This window comes from Tachyglossus aculeatus, chromosome 11 (genome assembly GCF_015852505.1).
Source record: "Tachyglossus aculeatus isolate mTacAcu1 chromosome 11, mTacAcu1.pri, whole genome shotgun sequence".
Classification (NCBI taxonomy): Eukaryota; Metazoa; Chordata; class Mammalia; order Monotremata; family Tachyglossidae; genus Tachyglossus; species Tachyglossus aculeatus.
In genome coordinates this window covers 2,685,428-2,708,191 of record NC_052076.1, presented here as the reverse complement: position 1 = coordinate 2,708,191, position 22,764 = coordinate 2,685,428, and the positions used below count along the sequence as shown (strand labels likewise).

Genomic DNA, 22,764 nt, shown 5'->3' with positions numbered 1-22,764 from the left:
CAATCGTATTTTTTTGATCGAGCGCTTACTGTGTGCAGAGCAGAGCACTACTGAGCGCTTGTGAGAGTCAGAAGGACCTGAGTTCTAATCCCAGCTCCGCCACTTGTCTGCCGGGCAAGTCACTTCACTTCTCTGGCCCTCAATTATCTCACCTATAAAATGGGGATTAAGACGGTGAGCCCCGTGTGGGCCAGGAACTGAGTTCAGCCTGATGACCCTGTATCTAGCCCAGCGCTTAGTACAGTGCCTGGCACTGTAAAGTGCTCCACAAATGCCACAGTGTCGCCCCCTCCTACCTCACCTCCCTTCTGTCCTTCTCCAGCCCAGCCCGCACCCTCCGCTCCTCCGCCGCCAATCTCCTCCCCGTACCTCGTTCTCGCCTGTCCCACCATCGACCCCCGGCCCACGTCATCCCCCGGGCCTGGAATGCCCTCCCTCTGCCCATCCGCCAAGCTAGCTCTCTTCCTCCCTTCAAGGCCCTATTGAGAGCTCACCTCCTCCAGGAGGCCTTCCCAGACTGAGCCCCTTCCTTACTCTCCCCTTCGTCCCCCTCTCCATCCCCCCCCTTACCTCCTTCCCTTCCCCACAGCACCTGCATATATGTATATATGTTTGTACATATTTATTACTCTATTTATTTATTTATTTATTTATTTTACCTGTACATATCTATTCTATTTATTTTATTTTGTTAGTATGTTTGGTTTCGTTCTCTGTCTTCCCCTTTTAGACTGTGAGCCCACTGTTGGGTAGGGACTGTCTCTATATGTTGCCAATTTGTACTTCCCAAGCGCTTAGTACAGTGCTCTGCACATAGTAAGCGCTCAATAAATACGATTGATGATGATGATGAAGACATATCACCTGCCCACGACGAGCTTCCAGTCTAGAGCAAGCAGGCTCTATTCCCCGCCACCCCCGGTTGGGCCCTGGAGCAAACACGCAGCCCCCTGCATTGGGGTTCTTCTTGGTCCATGGTAGGGGACTCCCTGGGGGCTGGACAGTTTCCGTCACCCCCGCCCACCCCCATCTGCAGAGACGGCCCCAAGGTGTGGGTCAGGGGCTCCCACGCCGGCCTGTCCCCAAGGCTCTCATCACCTCTCAATGAGGAACAATGTCACCCTTTCAACTGGGCCGGAGCCCACCTGGCCTCCCTCCCAGGTGCTGACGGACCGTTGTCCCATCCCCCGGGGGTCTCCGAGACAGAGAGCCCACTGTGTCCCCGTCCCCCACCTCCACCGCACATTCTCCCAAGGCCGGGCAGCCTGGAAGGGGGAGAGCGGGGTTAATCCACAGAGCTGGAGGCCGGGAGTGCTGGGGTGGGCCTCAGTTTCCCCTCCCATGGCCAAAGTGGAGCTGCCAGCCCAGGGGGTCTTGGGTCTGCTGTTCCTGGACCACCCTGGGCTGGGAAATGAGGGGTGGGAGGGGAGCAGGGACGAAGCAGCAGAACCCCCCACCCCAGGGGCTGGCCGGAGGCCTCAGGACGGGTCCTGGGCTGGGACAGGGGAAACTGGGAGGGAAGCCAGGAAGCGCTAAGTTTAGGGAGCCCTAGGGAATGGGAGGTGGGGGAAGACTGGGGTGAGTCTTGGGGGCTGTACAGACTGTGACCCCACTTCTAGGCTGCAGTTTCCCTCCTTCCCACCCTGACCCTGTCCCCCGGGGCTGAGAAATCTGGGCTACTTGGGGAGGAGGGGCTCAGGGGAGGGGCTGCAAGAGGTCCAGGGGGGGAGGCTGGGGGTGTTGGGGGGTTTGGGGAAGCTGGCCGGGTAGCTAATGAGCCAATTAGAGGAGCCGAGAGCTGGGCCAGATGTGCCGGTCAGCGGTCAGCGTTGAGGTAATGCCCAGGATCCCTCCGGGGACAGGGGCGGAGAGAGGGGGAAGAGGGGAAGGGAGGAGGGGGAGAGGGAAGGGAAAGGGGTGAGGGGGAAGGCCCACCAGCCATGCCTGTGGCCTCCCTCCCTCCATCCCAGGCTCCTGCCCTTCCCCCACATGGAGTCAACCGGTCCCTGAAGAGGTTGGGTCATAGGCATCACTGCCCTGCCCTTCCACCACCCCCTGGCCCGCCCTTGGGCCACAGGGATCACTGCCCTTCCCCTCCCTCCCCCCCCCACCCCACCCCTGGCTCTTCCCACGGGCTCCCGTGGCCCCTGCCCAGCTGGAGGACAAGCCCTGCCATCCCACAACCCACGAGAACATCTCCCCAGGCTGGGGGCGAGCCCATCTCGGCTCGGCCTCCACACCCTCTGCCCTGTTCTGCCCTTCCACCCCCACAGTCGTGCCAACCACTCCACTCAGCCTGCTCCCCACAGCTCTGCCCACCCGTGCTCAGCTCTGCCTGCTTGTCCACGACTCTGCTCTGCCCATTCCCTGCCCACTGAAGCTCTGCCCTGTCCGCCCCACCTCCCTCTCCCTCGGGCAACAAGGGCATTTCTTGAGCTCTGTGGACAACACTTGGGAGAATACAGTGTGGTTTGGGGGCAGGTGAGAGGCCGTTCCTGACGGCACCCTTCCCCTACCCACCCCCTGAATAAGAAGGCCAGGAAGACTCCCAAGGTCAGCCCCCCACAACCATACACACTTCCTCAGGGCCTCTGCCCCGTGCCCCCTCCACGCCTGTACTTCAGAAAACGAAAGTAATAATAATTTGGGTATTTGTTAAGTGCTTACTATGTGCCAAGCGCTGTTCTAAATGCTGGGGGAGATACAAGGTCATCAGGTTGCCCCACGTGGGGCTCAGAAGCAGCGTGACTCCGTGAAAAGAGCACAGGCATGGGAGCCAGAGGTCGTGGGTTCTAATCCCAGCTCTGCCACTTGTCAGCTGTGTGACTATGGGCTAGTCACTTCACTTCTCTGTGAAGTGAGAAGCAGCGTGGCTCAGTGGAAAAGAGCCTGGGCTTTGGAGTCAGAGGTCATGGGTTCAAATTCTGGCTGTGCCACTTGTCAGCTGTGTGACTTTGGGCAAGTCACTTAATCAATCAATCAATCAATCGTATTTATTGAGCGCTTACTATGTGCAGAGCACTGTACTAAGCGCTTGGGAAGTACAAATTGGCATCACATAGAGACAGTCCCTACCCAACAGTGGGCTCACAGTCTAAAAGGGGGAGACAGAGAACAGAACCAAACATACCAACAAAATAAAATAAGTAGGATAGAAATGTACAAGTAAAATAAATAAATAAATAAATAAATAGAGTAATAAATAAATAGAGTAATAAATAATTACTCTATAATTACTCTATAATTATAAATAATTAGAATAATAAATAATAAACTAAACTTCTCTGTGCCTCAGCTCCCTCATCTGTAAAATGGGGATTAAGACTGTGAGCCCCACGTGGGACAACCTGATCACCTTGTATCCCCCCCAGCGCTTAGAACAGTGCTTCGCACATAGCAAGCGCTTAACACATGCCATCGTTATTATTGTTCATCCCCATTTCCCGGATGAGGCAACTGAGGCACAGAGAAGTGAAGAGACTTGCTTAAAGTCACACAGCAGACAAGTGGAGGGGCCGGGATTAGAACCCATGACCTCTGGCTCCCAAGCCCGGGCTCTTTCCACTGAGCCACGCTGCTTCTAAACAGATTATTGTTATTATTATCCATTATCCGGTTATTATTATTATCCGTTTTCTCTTATGAACTGCACGGCTGAGTGCGGCCCTCTCGATGGCGCCCTCTGCTGGCCGCTCCCGCCGCGGGTGAGGACGGAATCATCGCCTGCCCCGCAGCGCCCTCTGCTGGCCGCCCCCGCCGCGGTGAGGACGGGAATCATCGCCTGCCCCGCAGCGCCCTCTGCTGGCCGCTCCCGCCGCGGTGAGGACGGGAATCACCGCCGGCCCCGCAGCGCCCTCTGCTGGCCGCCCCCGCCGCGGTGAGGACGGGAATCATCGCCTGCCCCCGCAGCGCCCTCTGCTGGCCGCTCCCGCCGCGGTGAGGACGGGAATCATCGCCTGCCCCGCAGCGCCCTCTGCTGGACACTCCCGCCGCGGAAGAGGACGGAATCATTAATAACGATGGCATTTATTCATTCATTCATTCATTCATTCATTCATTCATTCATTCATTCATTCATTCATCCAATCGTATTTATTGAGCGCTTACTGTGTGCAGAGCACTGTACTAAGCGCTTGGGAAGTCCAAGTTGGCAACATAGAGAGACGGTCCCTACCCAACAACGGGCTCACAGTCTACAAGGGGGAGACAGACAACAAAACAAGTAGACAGGAGTCATCAGAATAAATAGAAATAAAGCTGGATGCACATTCATTCATTCATTCAATCGTATTTATCATCAATCGTATTTATTGAGCGCTTACTGTGTGCAGAGCACTGTACTAAGCGCTTGGGAAGTACAAATTGGCAACATATAGAGACAGTCCCTACCCAACAGTGGGCTCACAGTCTAAAAGGCAGTGGGCTCACAGTCTAAAATTTATGGAGCGCTTACTGTGTGCACAGCACTGTACTAAGCGCATGGGAACTACAAGTTGGCTACATAGAGAGACGGTCCCTACCCAACAGTGGGCTCACAGTCTAGAAGGGGGAGACAGAGAACAGAACAAAACATACTAACAAAATAAAATAAATAGAATAAATATGTACAAATAAAATAGAGTAATAAATGCAGACAAACATATATACATTCATTCATTCAATCGTATTTAGTGAGCGCTTACTGCGTGCAGAGCATTGTACTAACTTGGGAAGTACAAGTTGCCAACGTAGAGAGACGGTCCCTACCCAACAGCGGGCTCACAGTCTAGAAGGGGGAGACAGACAACAAAACAAAACATATTAACAAAATAAAATATAAATATGTACAAATAAAATAAATAAATAGAGTAATAAATACGTACAAACATATATACAGGTGCTGTGGGGAGGGGAAGGAGGTAAGGCGGGGGATGGGGAGGGGAAAGAGGGGGAGAGATGAATGAATTCATTCATTCAGTCGTATTTAGTGAGCGCTTACTGTGTGCAGAGCACTGTACTAAGCGCTTGGGAAGTACAAGTTGGCAACATAGAGAGACTGTCCCTACCCAACAGCGGGCTCACAGTCTAGAAGGGGGAGACAGACAACAAAAAAAACTATGTGGACAGGTGTCAAGTCATCAGAATAAATAGAAATAAAGCTGGATGCACATCATTGACACAATAAGTAGAATAGTAAATATGTACAAGTAAAATAGAGCAATAAATCTGTACAAACACATATACAGGTGCAGTGTGCAAAGCACTGTACTAAACGCTTGGGAGAGTACAATATAACACTGAACACTAGAGAAGCAGCATGGCTCAGTGGAAAGAGCACGGGCTTTGGTCACGGGTTCAAATCCCAACTCCACCAATTGTCAGCTGTGTGAATTTGGGCAAGTCACTTCTCTGTGCCTCAGTTCCCTCATCTGTAAAATGGGGATTAAGACCGTGAGCCCCATGTGGGACAACCTGATCACCTTGTATCCCCCCAGCGCTTAGAACAAAAGCACTTACTATGTGCAAAGCACTGTTCTAAGCACTGGGGAGGTTACAAAGTGATCAGGTTGTCCCACGGGGGGCTCACAGTCTTCATCCCCATTTTTCAGATGAGGTAACAGGCACAGAGAAGTTAAGTGCTTAGAACAGTGCTTTGCACATAGTAAGCGCTTAACAAATGCCATCATTATTATCATTATTATGTGACTTGCCTAAAGTCACACAGCTGACAAGTGGCTGAGCCGGGATTTGAACCCATGACCTGACTCCAAAGCCTGGGCTCTTTCCACTGAGCCACGCTGCTTCTCCAAAGAAATGGACACTCTCCTCCCCGTCGGGGAATCGAACCCCAGTCTCCTCATTCAGTCGTATTTATTGAGCGCTTACTGTGTGCAGAGCACTGTACTAAGCGCTTGGGAAGTACAAGTTGCTCACCACTGTACTAACGAGGTGATCGGGTTTTCCCACGGGGGGGGGGGAGCTCATAGTCTTAATCCCCATTTTCCAGATGAGGTAACTGAGGCACAGAGAAGTGAAGTGACTTGCCCAAAGTCACACAGCTGACAGGTGGCAGAGCTGAGATTTGAACCCACGACCTCTGACTCACAAGCCCAGGCTCTTTCCACTGAGCCACGCTGCTTCTCGGAATCAATCTAGACTGTGAGCCCGTTGTTGGGTAGGGACCGTCTCTCTATGTTGCCAACTTGTGCTTCCCAAGCGCTTAGTACAGTGTTCTGCACACAGTAAGTGCTCAATAAAGTAGGTAGTACACAGTAAGCTACCTCTCTTCATCCCTTCAAAGCCCTACTGAGAGCTCACCTCCTCCAGGAGGCCTTCCCACACTGAGCCCCCTCCTTCCTCTCTCCCTCCTCTCCGCCTTACCTCCTTTTCCTCCCCACAGCACTTGTATATATGTATATATGTTTGTACGTATTTACTACTATCTTTATTTACTTTACTTGTACATATTTATTCTATTTCTTTTATTTTGTTAATGTGTTTTGTTTTGTTGTCTGTCTCCCCCTTCTAGACTGTGAGCCCGCTGTTGGGTAGGGACCATCTCTAGATGTTGCCAACTTGGACTATCCAAGCGCTTAGTACAGTGCTCTGCACACAGTAAGCGCTCAATAAATACGATTGAAAGAATGAATGAATACGATTGAATGAATGAATGAATGAATACGATTGAATGAATGAATGAATCGTCTGCCCCCATAGCGCCCTCTGCTGGCAGCCCCCGCCGCCGTGAGGACAGGAATCCTTACCTGCCCCGCAGCGCCCTCTGCTGGCCGCTCCCTCCGCGATGAGGACGGGAATCCTCGCCTGCCCCGCAGCGCCCTCTGCTGGTCGCTCCCGCCGCGGAAGGAGACGGGAATTACTGCCTGTTCAGGAGCGCCCTCTGCTGGCCGAAGAGACTGACTGCTCAAAGCGCCCTCTGCTGGCCGAAGAGACTGACTGCTCAAAAGCGCCCTCTGCCGGCCACTCTGGGGGAGGTTGGAAGTGGACTGCGAAGTTGTCTGGTATGTAATTAATCATTAATTCACTCATTCAATCGTATTTATTGAGCGCTTACTGTGTGCAGAGCACTGTACTAAGCGCTTGATAATGATAGTATTTGTTAAGCGCTTACTATGTGCAAAGCACTGTTCTAAACGCTGGGGAGGTTCCAAGGTGATCAGGTTGTCCCACAGGGTGCTCACAGTTTTAATCCCCATTTTACAGATGAGGTCACTGAGGCACAGAGAAGATAAGTGACTTGCCCAAGGTCACACAGCTGACAGCTGGCGGAGTCTGGATTTGAACCCATGACCTCTGACTCCAAAGCCCGGGCTCTTTCCACCGAGCCACGCTGATTCATATCTGGTATATTAATAATAGTTGTGATAGTCATTGAGCGCTTAGAGACAAAATAATCAGGTCCCCCACGGAGTTCACAGTCCAAGTAGGAAGGAGAACAGGTACTGAATCCCCATTTTGCAGATGAGAAGCGGCGTGGCTCAGTAGAAAGAGCCCGGGCTTGGGAGTCAGAGGTCACGGGTTCTAATCCCAGCTCCACTACTTGTCAGCTGGGTGACTTTGGGCAAGTCACTTCACTCCTCAGTTACCCATCTGTAAAATGGGGATTAAGACTGAGCCCCACGTGGGACAACCCGATCACCTTGTAACTACCCCAGCGCTCAGAACAGTGTAAATGGTAAAGATTCATTCTGCAAATTGGAAATGCATATTTTCTTTCTCCAGGTTATCCAAGTCCCAGGCTTCCATTGACTCTATTTATTTATTACTCTATTTATTTATTTATTTTACTTATTACTCTATTTATTTTACTTGTATCTATCTATTCCATTTATTTTATTTTGTTAGTCTGTTTGGTTTTGTTCTCTGTCTCCCCCTTTTAGACTGTGAGCCCACTGTTGGGTAGGGACTGTCTCTGTATGTTGCCACCTTGTACTTCCCAAGCGCTTAGTACAGTGCTCTGCACACAGTAAGCGCTCAATAAATATAATTGATTGATTCTGCACATAGTAAGCGCTGAACAAACACCATCATTATTATTATTATATGAGGGAACCGAGGCACAGTTTAGTGACTTGCATCAGGTCACCCACCAGATAAATGGTGGAATCAGAATTAGAACTCAGGCCTCTGACTCCCAGTTCAGGGAACTTTCCACTTAGGCCACGCTGCTTTTCTAACAACCGCCGACACCCTCCCCGAACCCCTTTCTCAGAACTCAATCAAATCTTCTCTCCAAAATCCTCTCCCCTTCTCAAACCCCCCAACCCTACCCGTACCAGCACTTAGAACAGAGCTTTGCACATAGTAGGAGTTTAACAAATACCATTATTATTATTATTATTATTATTATTATTATTATTATTATTATTACCCAAGCCTAGGTGTCGCTCCCAAACCCGATCAACTGGTTGTGCACTTATTGTGCCCAGTTCCCTCATCTGTAAAATGGGGATGAAGACTGTGAGCCCCACGTGGGACAACCTCATCACCTTGTATCCTCCCAGCACTTAGAACAGTGCTTTGCACATAGTAAGTGCTTAATAAATGCCATCACTATTATTATTATTATTATTATAAAGCAGCAGAGGACTAGGGACTTCCAAGGCGAGGGAACTCTTTCCCCCCCTTACCTGGGCTCCTGGGTGAACCCACCAAACCTTCAGATTTTGCTTTTCTACAAGGAGAAATCAGGAAGCCCTCTTCCACCTGCTCGGGGAAAAGATGTGCCGCGATGCTGAGCTCCATCCACGGAGATGGCGGGATTAGACTGTGAGCCCACTGTTGGGTTGGGACTGTCTCTATATGTTGCCAACTTGTACTTCCCAACCGCTTAGTACAGTGCTCTGCACACAGTAAGCGCTCAATAAATACGATTGATGATGATGATGAGGGGGGCGATGGGTGGGAAGGAGGACAGCACCAATGTCACCAGCTCTGGAAATCGTAGTGACTCTGCTCCCTTTTCCCCTCCTATCTACCAGACCACAGCCCTCCACTCTTCAGAGCCCTTCCAAAATCAATCAATCAATCAGTCAATCGTATTTATTGAGCGCTTACTGTGTGCACAGCACTGTACTAAGCGCTTGGGAAGTCCAAGTTGGCAACATATAGAGACGGTCCCTACCCAACAGTGGGCTCACAGTCTAAAATCAATCAAAGGTATTGCTTAAGCACTTCATGCGTACACAGCGCTGTACGAAGCGCCTGGGAGGGTTGAAATCCCACCTCCTTCCGGCTTTTGACGCTTTCTTTTCCAGGCTATAGCCCCCCAATTTCGGCCTCAGAAATTCTGCATGACTTCTGCACTCCCAATCCCCCGTAGCCCTTCCCGACAAATTTACGTACTCTCAATTTGTCAAATTTACGACAAATTTCGGCACTCAGCTATCCGTAGAGCCGTCTCCCATTCTCTTCTTCCTCCCTTCCCTAATTAACCGTGTTTGTCTACCTCTATTAGATTGTAAAATATTTTAGGGCAGGAACAGGACTCTCCCAGGCTCTGCACACAGTAGGTATCCAAAAGACATTAATCAATCAATAGTTGGGTGAGGACACCAGAGTTAGCCGACACAATCCCTGCATTCGAGGACCTTACAGTCGTCTACCACGGGCTGCACTGAGGGCTTGGGAGAATCCAAACAGTTGGTCCACACACAATCTCTAGTCTTCAGGAAGCTTCCAATTTAATGGGGAGGAAGGAGAATGTGCACATGAGTTCGTGCTTAGTACTAGTGATGGTTTGATGTGTTCCTTGTCAGCTAAGGTTGTTAGCTCCTTGAGGGCAGGGGTGGTATCTGTGGGACAACCTGATCACCTTGTAACCTCCCCAGTGCTTAGAACAGTGCTTTGCACACAGTCTGTGCTTAATAAATGTTGTCATTATTATTATTATTAACTCTATTATAATAATAGCATTTGTTAATGTATTAAGTGGATACAAAATAAACAGGTCCCACATGGGACTCACAGTCTGCCTTTCGATTTATACTTTATTCACCCTTCCCTCAGCCCCACAGCCCTTACGGACATTTTCTTTATATTAATGGCTGTCTCCCTATCTAGACTGCAAGCTCACTGTGGGCAGGGAACACGTCAACCAACTCTGTTGTTCTGTGCTCTCCCAAGCCCTTAGTCCGGTGCGCCGCACAAAGTAGGTGCTCAGGAAATACGACTGACAGTCTAGTTAGAAGACAACAGGTACTGAGTCCCCATTCTGCAAATGAGGGAACAGAGACAGGGAGAAACGAAGTCACTTGCCCAAGGTCACACAGTCGACAGGTGGTGGAGCCGGGATAAGAACCCAGGGCCTTTGACTCCCGAGTCTGCGCCTTTTCTACTAGGCCACGTTCCTTCCCTACTCTCCCGAGGGCTTAGTGCAGCACCCCAAACGGAGGAAGTGCTCAGTATATCCTCCTGATGGACTGGCAATGATTGGGGAAGAGGGGAGAGAGCTCGGCTCTCAACCCTCAGGCTGCCCCATGCCTCCCTCTCCCTGCCCCGGGGTCCCCTGTATTCGGGATGCACACCCAACTCTGCCGCCTATAAGGGAGGCCACAGACCCAAAGAAGAACATTTTTTACGAAGCTCTCGGGAAAGGCGCCCGACAAATGACGATTTTCCCTGTGTAAAAACACGCCCGCCAGCTCGGAGGAAACACACAAAGAACGCAACCGATCCGGGCCACAGCCTAAAGGGCTTTAGCTCTCTTCAAGGTGGGGGTTGAGGGGCAGAGGGGTCATCTTTCGGTCCTGCGAGACTGTGCTGAAGGTCTCTGCCGCCTCAAAAATGAGGCACGGTATATAGGCAGCGATACATTCTGCCTGCCCAGGGTTAAGGGGCTGCACATGGCCTGCTCAGAGGTGGGGGACCTCTTGAACCAGTTGACCCCTGGGGGAGGCGAGGGTCCCGCCCCGGTGTCCAAATCAGGACGAGGAGCCACGGCTCAGGGGCCTTGCTGGGCCTCCCTCACCACAGACAGACGAGGCAGGCAGGCAGCCGGTCATCTTTACCGGGCGGGGGGGCCCCCAGCGAACGGACCCATCGTGGGAGCCGCTCTCGGTGCCCACGACGTCCAGGAGCGGCCGGCCCTCCGCCTCTCTTCAGCTCACGTGGGCTTATGCGGTCGGTGCCCCCGCCGGCGCTGCAGGAGCAGCCGCTTCCCTTCTGCCAGCCTCAGTTTCTCCCCGGGGGCTCCAGCCCCAGGCGAGACATGCAGCGCTTGAAGAAGGCGGAGGGTGGGCACTCCAGATCCAGGTCCCCGCTGCGGCTGCCCAGGGCGGGCAGGGTGAGCCCCTGGGCGTGCAGGAAGAGGGGGACATAGCGACTCTTCCTCTGCTCCAAGCCTAGGCTCTTCAGGATGACGGGGGGCAGCTTCTGTGCCAGGGGAAGAGGAGACAGACCTTGGGGGAAGGGGCTTCCCACTCAGCGGGAGCCCGCAGACCCTGAGACACCCAGCTCCGATCCGATCCGGAAGACTGATCCCGCCGGGACCCCAAGCTCCATATGAGGAGTCGGTAGGTGAGGTCTGCAGCCTTCTCCCCAGCTCCCGGGACCCCCAGAAACCGGCCCCCGTCTCCCTCTCTACTTGGGGGGGGGGGAACCCCCTCACCTGGGGCGCCAGCTTGTTCCAGTTTGAGTACTTGTGGTCACCGAGGATGGGACACCCCAACCCGAAGGCCAGGTGGACCCGGAGCTGATGCTTCACCCCTGAGCAGGTGGGGAGGGAAGAACAGTGAACCGAGCGCTCTGTTCGGCGCTCTGCACAGAGCGCACGCTCCGCAAGCGGCACCGATCCAAGGAAGGAGAGAGGGGGAAGGGGACGGGATGCCGGCCCGTCGCCTCGCCACCCTGTGAGAGGGGTCGTTCCCTACCCCGTTGCGGGTCTCCCCGCCGGACCATCGGCGCACAGGATACCCGAGCCCTCACGGCTGAGTCCCAAGACCCAGCCGGTCCCAGCGCCCACGCTTCCGATCCCCCGGCCCTCAGCCGGGCGCGGCGTGGCCCTTTCCCGCCCGGACCCCCGCAGCAGCTCCGGAGAGCCCACCAGCGCCGGGCCGCCGCTCCGGGAGAGAGCCGGAGCCCGGCCGGCCCCCTCACCGGTGACGGGCCGGAGCTCCAGGAGGGTGCAGGAGGCCGTGCCGCTCAGCGTCCGGTACTGGGTGACGGCGCTGTGGGCGTCCCGGCTGGCGCGCCGCTTCACCATCTTGCCGCCTTCCAGGTGGTAGTTGGGGGCGAGGGTCATCTGGAGGCCGAGGGAGAGGGTGAGCGTGCGGGGAGGGGGAGGAGGACGGGCGGGCCGGGAGGTGGGCGGAGGAGGCGGGGAGGTCCACCCACCTTGTGGTGCTGCTGTTGGCTCTGAACCTCCTTCTCCACGATGGGGATGTCCACCACCCCCTCAGAGTGCACCGGGACCCCCACGCACACAGCCCTGGGGAAGAATAAGGGAGGTCAGAAGGGTACCCTCGGGGAGCCCCCCCAGCCGGGCTCAGGGGTCAGCAAGGGACGGGCCCGGATCTCAGCTCCGCCCAGGACGAGCACCGGGGATGCCGGGTCTGCCAGAGCCCGAGGACTCTCCGCTGTTGCCACCCCACCTTCCTTCCCCTGGCCTAGCCCACCGTCCCAGATCGGGACTCCTCGACGGGCCCGCCCTGGCAGCGGGGTGCGAGCGGACCCCTTTGGGGAGGGGAAGGGGCACCCCCCCCCCACCCGCCGCTCTGCCCCCCGTACCAGTACGTCTTTGCCACCTGGCGCATCTTGAACAGCCCCTGGACCTGATGGGCCACGTCCCTGCTGCGTGCCAGCACCATGACTCCCGTGGTCTCCTTGTCCAGGCGGTGGCACAGGTGCAGCGGCTCGGCCTGGAGCCCGCCCAGCATCTTGGCCAGGATGGGCAGCACATCCGTGACGCAGCGCCGGACCCCGGGGCCCCCTGGCAGAGGGTGAAACAGGACTGAGCGTCCGCCGCCGCCCGGCATCCCTCGGGCAGACCTCCCCTTCCCGGGCGGGCTCGAGTCTGGACTGTGAGCCCACTGTTGGGGAGGGACCGTCTCTATATGTTGCCGGCTGGTACTTCCCAAGCGCTTAGTACAGTGCTCTGCACACAGTAAGCGCTCAATAAATACGATTGATTGGGTCTGGGGATTCCGGGGGGTGCTCAAGGACCGACTAAAGCGGACCCCACGCCTCTCGGGTCACCCCTGGTCTTATCTCCCCACGCCCCAGGACACTCTGATAATCATAACCTGGGTAGGGACCGTCTCTATATGTTGCCAACTGGGACTTCCCAAGCGCTTAGTACAGTGCTCTGCATGCAGTAAGCGCTCAGTAAATACGATCGATTGATTGATAACTCCGTGCTAATTAGGCACAGGGGCTTCCCGCAGAGAGAGGAGAGGCAGGGGAGTACGGAGCTGAGCAGGTCCCTGGGTTCCAGTGGAAAGATCGGACATCAATCAATCAATCAACCGTATTTATTGAGCGCTTACTGTGTGCAGAGCACTGTACTAAGCGCTTGGGAAGTTCAAGTCGGCAACACAGAGAGATGGTCCCTACCCAACAGTGGGCTCACAGTCTTGACCATCTTCTCCAGCAGAGAAGACTGTGAGGCCCACCTTGGGAACGGGACTGAGTCTGTTCAGATTATGTTGTGTTTACTGCAGCGCTTAGCACAGCGTCTTGCTTCGGAGTGAAGGCTAATAATAATAATAATGACCGCGGTCTTTGTTAAGCACTTACTGTGTGTGTACCCTAGCCCACCCTCACCCCCTAACGGTCCCCCACCTCTGTAGACCCAGGAATATATATGTTCTCTATATGTTGCCAACCACACATTTATTACTCTATTTATTTATTTTGCTTGTCCATATCTATTCTATTTATTTTATTTTGTTACTATGCTTGGTTTTGTTCTCTGTCTCCCCCTTTTAGACTGTGAGCCCACTGTTGGGTAGGGACTGTCTCTATATGTTGCCAACCACATATTTATTACTCTATTTATTTATTTTGCTTGTACACATCTATTCTATTTATTTTATTTTGTTAGTATGTTTGGTTTTGTTCTCTGTCTCCCCCTTTTAGACTGTGAGCCCACTGTTGGGTAGGGACTGTCTCTATATGTTGCCAACCACATATTTATTACTCTATTTATTTATTTTACTTGTACATATCTATTCTATTTTAGTTTGTTAGTATGTTTGGTTTTGTTCTCTGTCTCCCCCTTTTAGACTGTGAGCCCACTGTTGGGTAAGGACTATGTTTGTACATATTTATTACTCTATTTATTTATTTATTTTACTTGTCCATATCTATTCTATTTATTTTATTTTGTTAGTATGTTTGGCTTTGTTCTCTTTCTCCCCCTTTTAGACTGTGAGCCCACTGTTGGGTAGGGACTGTCTCAATATGTTGCCAACCACATATTTATTAATCGATTTCTTTATTTTACTTGTCCATATCTATTCTATTTATTTTATTTTGTTAGTATGTTTGGTTTTGTTCTCTGTCTCCCCCTTTTAGACTGTGAGCCCACTGTTGGGTAGGAACTGTCTCTATATGTTGCCAACCACATATTCATTACTCTATTTATTTATCTATTTATTTTACTTGTACATATCTATTCTATTTTATTTTGTTAGTATGTTTGGTTTTGTTCTCTGTCTCCCCCTTTTAGACTGTGAGCCCACTGTTGGGTAGGGACTGTCTCTATATGTTGCCAACCACATATTTATTACTCTAATTATTTATTTATTTTACTTGTACATATCTATTCTATTTTATTTTGTTAGTATGTTTGGTTTTGTTCTCTGTCTCCCCCTCCTAGACTGTGAGCCCACTGTTGGGTAGGGACTGTCTCTAGATGTTGCCAACTTGGACTTCCCAAGCTCTTAGTACAGTGCTCCGCACACAGTAAGCGCTCAATAAATACGGTTGATTGATTGATTGTGTGTCAAGCACCGTACTAAGTCCTGGGGTAGATGCAATCAATCGATGGAATTTATTGAGCATTCACTAGGTGCAGCATACTATAAAATGCACTTGGGAGAGCACAATACAGCGTAATTCAAGTGCTGAAGAAAAGTTGGTTTAAAAATATTCAGCACGAAGATAAAGAGATTTAGAGCCGTCCCTTCGGGCCGCCTGGGGTGGCGGGGGGAAGGAGGGGGCGTCCATGGCCCCCGGCTTCTCCGGGATCGACCAGCGTGGCTTTAGTGGCAACAGCCCGGGCTTGGGGGTCGGAGGATGTGAGTTCTAATCCCAGCTCCGCCACCTGTCCGCTGTGTGACCTTGGGGAAGCCACTTAACTTCTCTGTGCCTCGGTTACCTCATCTGTAAAATGGGGGTGAAGACGGTGAGCCCTACGTTCGTTCATTCATTCATTCAATGGCATTTAACTGTGTGCAGAGCACTGGACTAAGCACTTGGGAAGTCCAAGGTGGCAACATCTAGAGACAGTCCCGACCCAACAGCGGGCTCGCAGGCTTAGAAGGGGGAGACGGACAACAAAACAAAACATATTAACAAAATAAAATAAATATAACAAATATGTACAAGTAAAATAGGGTAGTAAATATGTACAAACATATATACATATATATATATACAGATACATATATATAGATGCACATGAATCCCCCTTTCCATCCTCCCCATCTTACCTCCTTCCCTTCCCCACAGCACCTGTATATATGTATAGATGTTTGTACATATTTATTACTCTATTTATTTATTTATTTATTTATTTTACTTGTACATATCTATTCTATTTATTTTATTTTGTTAGTATGTTTGGTTTTGTTCTCTGTCTCCCCCTTTTAGACTCTGAGCCCACTGTTGAGTAGGGACTGTCTCTATGTGTTGCCGACTTGTACTTCCCAAGCGCTTAGTACAGTGCTCTCCACACAGTAAGAGCTCAATAAATATGATTGATTAATTGATCATTAACAAAATAAATAGGATAGTAAATATGCTTATTCTACTTGTACATATTTATTCTATTTATTGTACATATTTATTCTATTTATTTTATTTTGTTAATATGTTTTGACAGACAAGAAAACATATTAACAAAATAAAAGGAATAGAATAAATATGTACAATTAAAATAGAGTAATAAACACGTACAAACATATATACATACATATACATATACAGAGATGCACATCATTAACAAAATAAATAGGATAGTAAATTTGTTTATTCTATTTGTACATATTTATTCCATTTATTGTACATATTTATTCTATTTATTTTATTAAAATGTTTTGAGACAAACAAAACAAAACATATTAACAAAATAAAATAAATATTAATATTTAATATTAACGGCATTTGTTAAGCGCTTACTATGTGCAAAGCACTGTTCTAAGCGCTGGGGAGGTTACAAGGTGATCAGGTTGTCCCACGGGGGGCTCACAGTCTTAATCCCCATTTTACAGATGAGGGAACTGAGGCCCAGAGAAGTGATGAGGCCCAGAGAATAAATATGTACAAGTGCAATAAATAGGGTAATAAATATGTACAAACATATATACAGATATATATAGATGTACCTCATTAACAAAATAAATAGGATTGTAAATATGTTTATTCTATTTGTACATATTTATTCCATTTATTGTACATATTTATTCTATTTATTTTATTTAAATGTTTTGGGACAAACAAAGCAAAACATATTAACAAAATAAAATAAACGTTAATATTTAATATTAATGGCATTTATTAAGTGCTTACTATGTGCAGAGCACTGTTCTAAGCGCTGGGGGGGATACAAGGTGATCAAGCTGTCCCACGTGGGGCTCACAGTCTTAATCCCCATTTTACAGATGAGGGAACTGAGGCCCAGAGAAGTGATGAGGCCCAGAGAATAAATATGTACAAGTAAAATAAATAGGGTAATAAATATGTACAAACATATACACAGATATATATAGATGCACATCATTAACAAAATAAATAGGATAGTAAATAATAAATAATAATAATAATGATGGTATTTGTTAAGCGCTTACTATGTGCGGAGAGCACTGTTCTAAGCACTGGGGGGGATACAAGGTGATCAAGGTGTCCCACATGGGGCTCACAGTCTTAATCCCCATTTTACAGATGAGGGAACTGAGGCCCAGAGAAGTGAAGTGACTTGCCCAAAGTCACACAGCTGACAAGTGGCGGAGCTGGGATTAGAACCCAAGACCTCTGTTGCCGATTTGTACTTTCCAAGCGCTTAGTACACTGCTCTGCACACAGTAAGTGCTCAATAAATATGAATGAATGAATAAATAAATACAAGGTTATCAGGTTGTCCCATCTGGGGCTCACAGTCTTAATCCCCATTTTACAGATGAGGTAACTGAGGCCCAGAGAAATTAAGTGACTTGCCCAAGGTCACACAGCAGACATGTGATGGAGTTGGCATTCGAACCCATGACCTCTGACTCCAAAGCCCGGGGAATAAATAGGTTTATTCGATTTGTACATATTCATTCTATTTATTTGATTTTGTTAATATGTTTTGAGACAGACAACAAAACACATTAAAATAAAATAGAATATGTACAAGTAAAACAGAGTAATAAATATGTACAAACATATATAGAGAGATGCACATCATTTACACACACATCACAGCCCGCTGTTGGGTAGGGACTGCCTCTATGTGTTGCCAACTTGTACTTCCCAAGCGCTTAGTCCAGTGCTCTGCACACAGTAAGCGCTCAGTAAATACAGTTGAATGAATGAATGAATCACAGTGCTCTGCACACAGTGAGCGCTCAGTGAGTACGACTGAATGAATGACTGAACTTCTCTGTGCCTCGGTTCCCTCATCTGTAGAAGGGGGATGAAGACTGTGAGCCCCCCGTGGGACAACCTGATCGCCTTGTAACCTCCCCAGCGCTTAGAACAGTGCTTTGCCCATAGTAAGCGCTTAATAAATGCTATTGTTATTATCATTAACAAAATGAATAGGGTAGCAAACATGTGATTACCTTGTATCTACCCCGGCGCTTAGAATAGTGCTTGGCACATAGTAAGCGCTTAACAAATACCCTCATTATTATTTTTTTTTATTATTTTATTATTATTATTATTATTATTATTATTATTATTATTATTACCGTGAACGGGGAGTCCATAGGGCTTGTTGATGACCACCAGCTCTTTGTCCTGATAGAGGATGCCATCCTTCAGCACCTTAGCCAACACGTTGGGGTGAATCCGGGGCAGCTGCCGGGCGTACTGCACCAGCTCCCGGACCCTCCTCTGGAGGGGGGTCCGGTGGACCTGGGGGACAGGGGAAGAACGGGGGGCACGGAGGGATGATCCCTGCTGGGATCCGGACACCGACCAGCCCACTGTTGGGTCGGGACTGTCTCTATATGCCGCCAACTTGTACCTCCCAAGCGCTTAGTACAGTGCTCTGCACACGGTAAGCGCTCAATAAATACGATTGATTGCTTGAAAAGGCCTGCGTGCGTCCGTATTGGGGGCCGGGGTGGGCGTTCTTAACCATCCCGGCCCCCCCACTGCCCCACCAGCTTTGTGAAGCAGCAAAAGCCCGGTTTTAGGAGTCACAGGTCGTGGGTTCTAATCCCGGCTCCGCCACTCGTCGGCTGGGTGACGCTGGGCAAGTCACTTCGCTCCTCTGGGCCTCAGGGACCTTATCAAAAGTTTCCCCCTTTTAGACTGTGAGCCCACAGTTGGGTAGGGACTGTCTCTAGATGTTGCCAACTTGTACTTCCCAAGCGCTTAGTCCAGTGCTCTGCACACAGTAAGCGCTCAATAAATACGATTGATTGATTGACTGATTATCAGTCAAATGGGGATGAATAATAATAGTAATGACAGTATGTGTTAAGCGCTTACTATGTGCCAAGCACTGCTCTAAAATGATCGGGTTGTCCCACGTGGCGCTCACAGTCTCAATCCCCGTTTTACAGATGAGGGAACTGAGGCACAGAGAAGTGAATAATAATAATGACGGCATTTATTAAGCGCTTACTATGTGCCAAGCACTGTTCTAAGCGCTGGGGAGGTTACAAGGTGATCAGATTGTCTCATGGGGGGCTCACAGTCTTCATCCCCATTTTCCAGATGAGGGAACTGAGGCCCAGAGAAATGAGGTGACTTGCCCAAAGTCACCCAGCTAATAATAATAATAATAATGGTGGCATTTATTAAGCGCTTACTATGTGCAAAGCCCTGTTCTAAGCGCTGGGGAGGTTACAAGGTAATCAGGTTGTCCCATGTGGGGATCACAGTCTTCATCCCCATTTTCCAGATGAGGGAACTGAGGCCCAGAGAAGTGAGGTGACTTGCCCAAAGTCACCCAGCTGACAAGTGGCGGAGCCGGGATTTGAACCCATGGCCTCTGACTCCAAAGCCCGGGCTCTTGCCGCTGAGCCACGCGGCTTCCCTAGTCACCCAGCTGACAAGTGGCGGAGCCAGGATTAGAACCCACGACCTCTGACTTTGAGCCCCACGTGGGACAATGCGCCGATCTTGTATCTACCCCAGGGCTCTGGGGCACTGTAAGCCATTCATAAGCACTCCTAATTAATCTTGTCCCGTCCTCTGGGTGGTCATGGGTTCAAATCCCGGCTCCGCCAACTGTCAGCTGTGTGACCTTGGGCAAGTCACTTCACTTCTCTGAGCCTCAGTTCCCTCATCTGGAAAATGGGGATGAAGACTGTGAGCCCCCTGTGGGAACAACCTGATCACCTTGCATTCATTCATTCATTCATTCAATCGTATTTATTGAGCGCTTACTGTGTGCAGAGCACTGGACTAAGCGCTTGGGAAGTACAAGTTGGCAACATATAGAGACGGTTCCTACCCAATAGCGGGCTCACAGTCTAGAAGGGGGAGACAGAGAACAAAACAACACATATTAACAAGATAAAATAAATAGAATAGTAAATATGTACAAGTAAAATAGAGTAATCAATCTGTACAGACATATATACAGGTGCTGTGGGGAGGGGAAGGAAGTAGGGCGGGGGGGGATGGGGAGGAAGGGGAGAGGAAAGACGGGACTCAATGTGGGAAGGCCTCCTGGAGGAGGTGAGCTCTCAGTAGGGCTTTGAAGGGAGGAAGAGAGCTAGCTTGTAACCTCCCCAGCGCTTAGAACAGTGCTTTGCACATAATAATAATAATAATTGATGACATTTATTAAGCGCTTACTATGTGCAAAGCCCTGTTCTAAGCGCTGGGAGGGGATACAAGGTGATCAAGTTGTCCCACGTGGGGCTCACAGTCTTCATCCCCATTTTACAGATGAGGGAACTGAGGCTCAGAGAAGTGAAGTGACTTGCCCAAGGTCACACAGCAAACATGTGGCGGAGCTGGGATTCGAACCCATGAGCCCTGACTCCCAAGCCCGGGCTCTTTCCGCTGAGCCACACTGCTTCTCTAAGTAGTAAACGCTTAATAAATGCCTTTATTATTATTATTATTATCCACCCCCAGCGCTTAGAACAGTGGTTGGCACATAGTAATAATAACAATGACATTTGTATGCCATTTAATAATAATGGCATTTGGCATAGTAGGCGCTTAACAAATGCCAACATTTATTATGATTATGGTTATGACTTTCTAGACTGTGAGCCCGCTGTTGGGTGGGGACCGTCTCTATATGTTGCCAACTTGTACTTCCCAAGCGCTTAGTACAGTGCTCTGCACACAATAATGATAATAATGATAGCATGTATTAAGTGCTTACTGTGTGCAGAGCACTGTTCTAAGCACTGGGGAGGTTACAAGGTGATCAGGTTGTCCCAGAGGGGGCTCACAGTCTTCATCCCCATTTTACAGATAAGGGAACTGAGGCCCAGAGAAGTGAAGTGACTTGCCCAAAGTCACCCAGCTGGCAATTGGCAGAGCCGGGATTTGAACCCATGACCTCTGACTCTCCCCCTCCTCCCCCCGCCTTACCTCCTTCCCCTCCCCACAGCACCTGTATATACGTTTGTACGTATTTATTACTCTATTTATGTATCTATCTTACTTGTACATATTTATTCTATTTATTTTATTTTGTTAATCTGTTTTGTTGCCTGTCTCCCCCTTCTAGACTCTGAGCCTGCTGTTGGGTAGGGACCGTCTCTAGATGTTGGCAACTTGGACTTCCCAAATGCTTAGTACAGTGCTCTGCACACAGTAAGCGCTCAATATGATTGAATGGATGAATGAATGACTCCAAAGCCCGGGCTCTTTCCACCGAGCCACGCTGCTTCTCTTGAGTAAGCGCTGAATAAATACGAATGAATGAATGAGTGAATGAATAAATGAGTGAATGGATGAATGAATGAGTGAATGAATGAATGACTCCAAAGCCCGGGTTCTTTTCACCGAGCCACGCTGCTTCTCTTGAGTAAGCGCTCAATAAATACGAATGAATGAATGAATGAGTGAATGAATAAATGAGTGAATGGATGAATGAATGAGTGAATGAATGAATGACTCCAAAGCCCGGGCTCTTTTCACTGAGCCACGCTGCTTCTCTTGAGTAAGTGCTCAATAAATACGAATGAATGAATGAATGAGTGAATGGATGAATGAATGAATGAAATGACTCCATAGCCCGGGCTCTTTCCACTGAGCCATGCTGCTTCTCTTGAGTAAGTGCTCAATAAATACGAATGAATGAATGAATAAATGAGTGAATGAATGAATGACTCCAAAGCCCAGGCTCTTTCCACTGAGCCACGCTGCTTCTCTTGAGTAAGCGCTCAATAAATATGAATGAATGAATGGATGGATGGATGAATGAATGAATGAAATGACTCCAAAACCACGGGCTCTTTCCACTAAGACACACTGCTTCTCTTGAGTAAGTGCTCAATAAATACGAATGAATGAAGAAATGAATGAATGAATGAGTGGGATGGATGGATAAATGAATGATTGACTTCAAAGCCGGGGCTCTTTTCACTGAGCCATGCTGCCTCTCTTGAGTAAGCGCTCAATAAATACGAATGAAAGAATGAATGACTGAATGGATGGATGAATGAATGAAATGACTCCAAAGCCCGGGCTCTTTCCACTGAGCCACGCTGCTTCTCTTGAGTGAGTGCTCAATAAATACGAATGAATGAATGAGTGAATGAATGAGTGAATGGATGAATGAATGACTCCAAAGCCCGGGCTCTTTCCACTGAGCCACGTTGCTTCTCTTGAGTAAGCGCTCAATAAATACGAGTGAATGAATGAGTGAATGGTTGGATGAATGAATGAATGACTCCAAAGCCCGGGCTCTTTCCACTGAGCCACGCTGCTTCTCTTAAGCGCTCAATAAATACGAATGAATGGATGAGTGAATGGATGAGTGACTGGATGAATGAATAACTCCAAAGCCCGGGCTCTTTCCACTGAGCCACGTTGCTTCTCTTGAGTAAGCGCTCAATAAATACGGATGGATGGATGAATGAGTACTGTCCCCCGTGGGCCCCGCCCACCCCGGCCCCGCTGCCTTCTGGGAGTCGCAGTCCCCGGCCGCGCTGCCTTCTGGGAGTCGCAGTCCCCGGCCGCGCTGCCTTCTGGGAGCCGCCGTCCCCGTCCGCCTCACCGCCTTCTTCTCTTCCTCCTCCTCCTGCTTTTCCTTCCGGAGCTTCATCGCCAGCCGCTGGGCGCTGACGGGCCGGGCGGCAGAGAAGGAGAAGGAGACGGGCCGGACGGAGGCGGCAGAGGCGGAGGCGGCGACCGCCCACCGGGCCCGGAGCCGCGGGCCCAGGGCGCCCCAGCCCGGCGCCGCCATCTTTCCGGAAGCTG

At 49.8% G+C, this 22,764-nt stretch overlaps 1 protein-coding gene across 1 annotated transcript; it reads right to left on the bottom strand.

Annotated features, from left to right (window-relative positions):
- Positions 1 to 11,155: 11,155 nt before the first annotated feature.
- On the bottom strand, positions 11,156 to 22,750 carry RPUSD4 (RNA pseudouridine synthase D4). The gene is made up of 7 exons (XM_038753510.1): positions 22,562 to 22,750; positions 18,111 to 18,276; positions 12,724 to 12,925; positions 12,331 to 12,424; positions 12,094 to 12,238; positions 11,606 to 11,703; positions 11,156 to 11,370 (listed from the first exon to the last, which is right to left on the bottom strand). Exons 1-7 carry the CDS (start codon positions 22,748 to 22,750, stop codon positions 11,170 to 11,172), a joined length of 1,095 nt encoding a protein of 364 aa, XP_038609438.1. The 3' UTR covers positions 11,156 to 11,169.
- Positions 22,751 to 22,764: the final 14 nt, after the last annotated feature.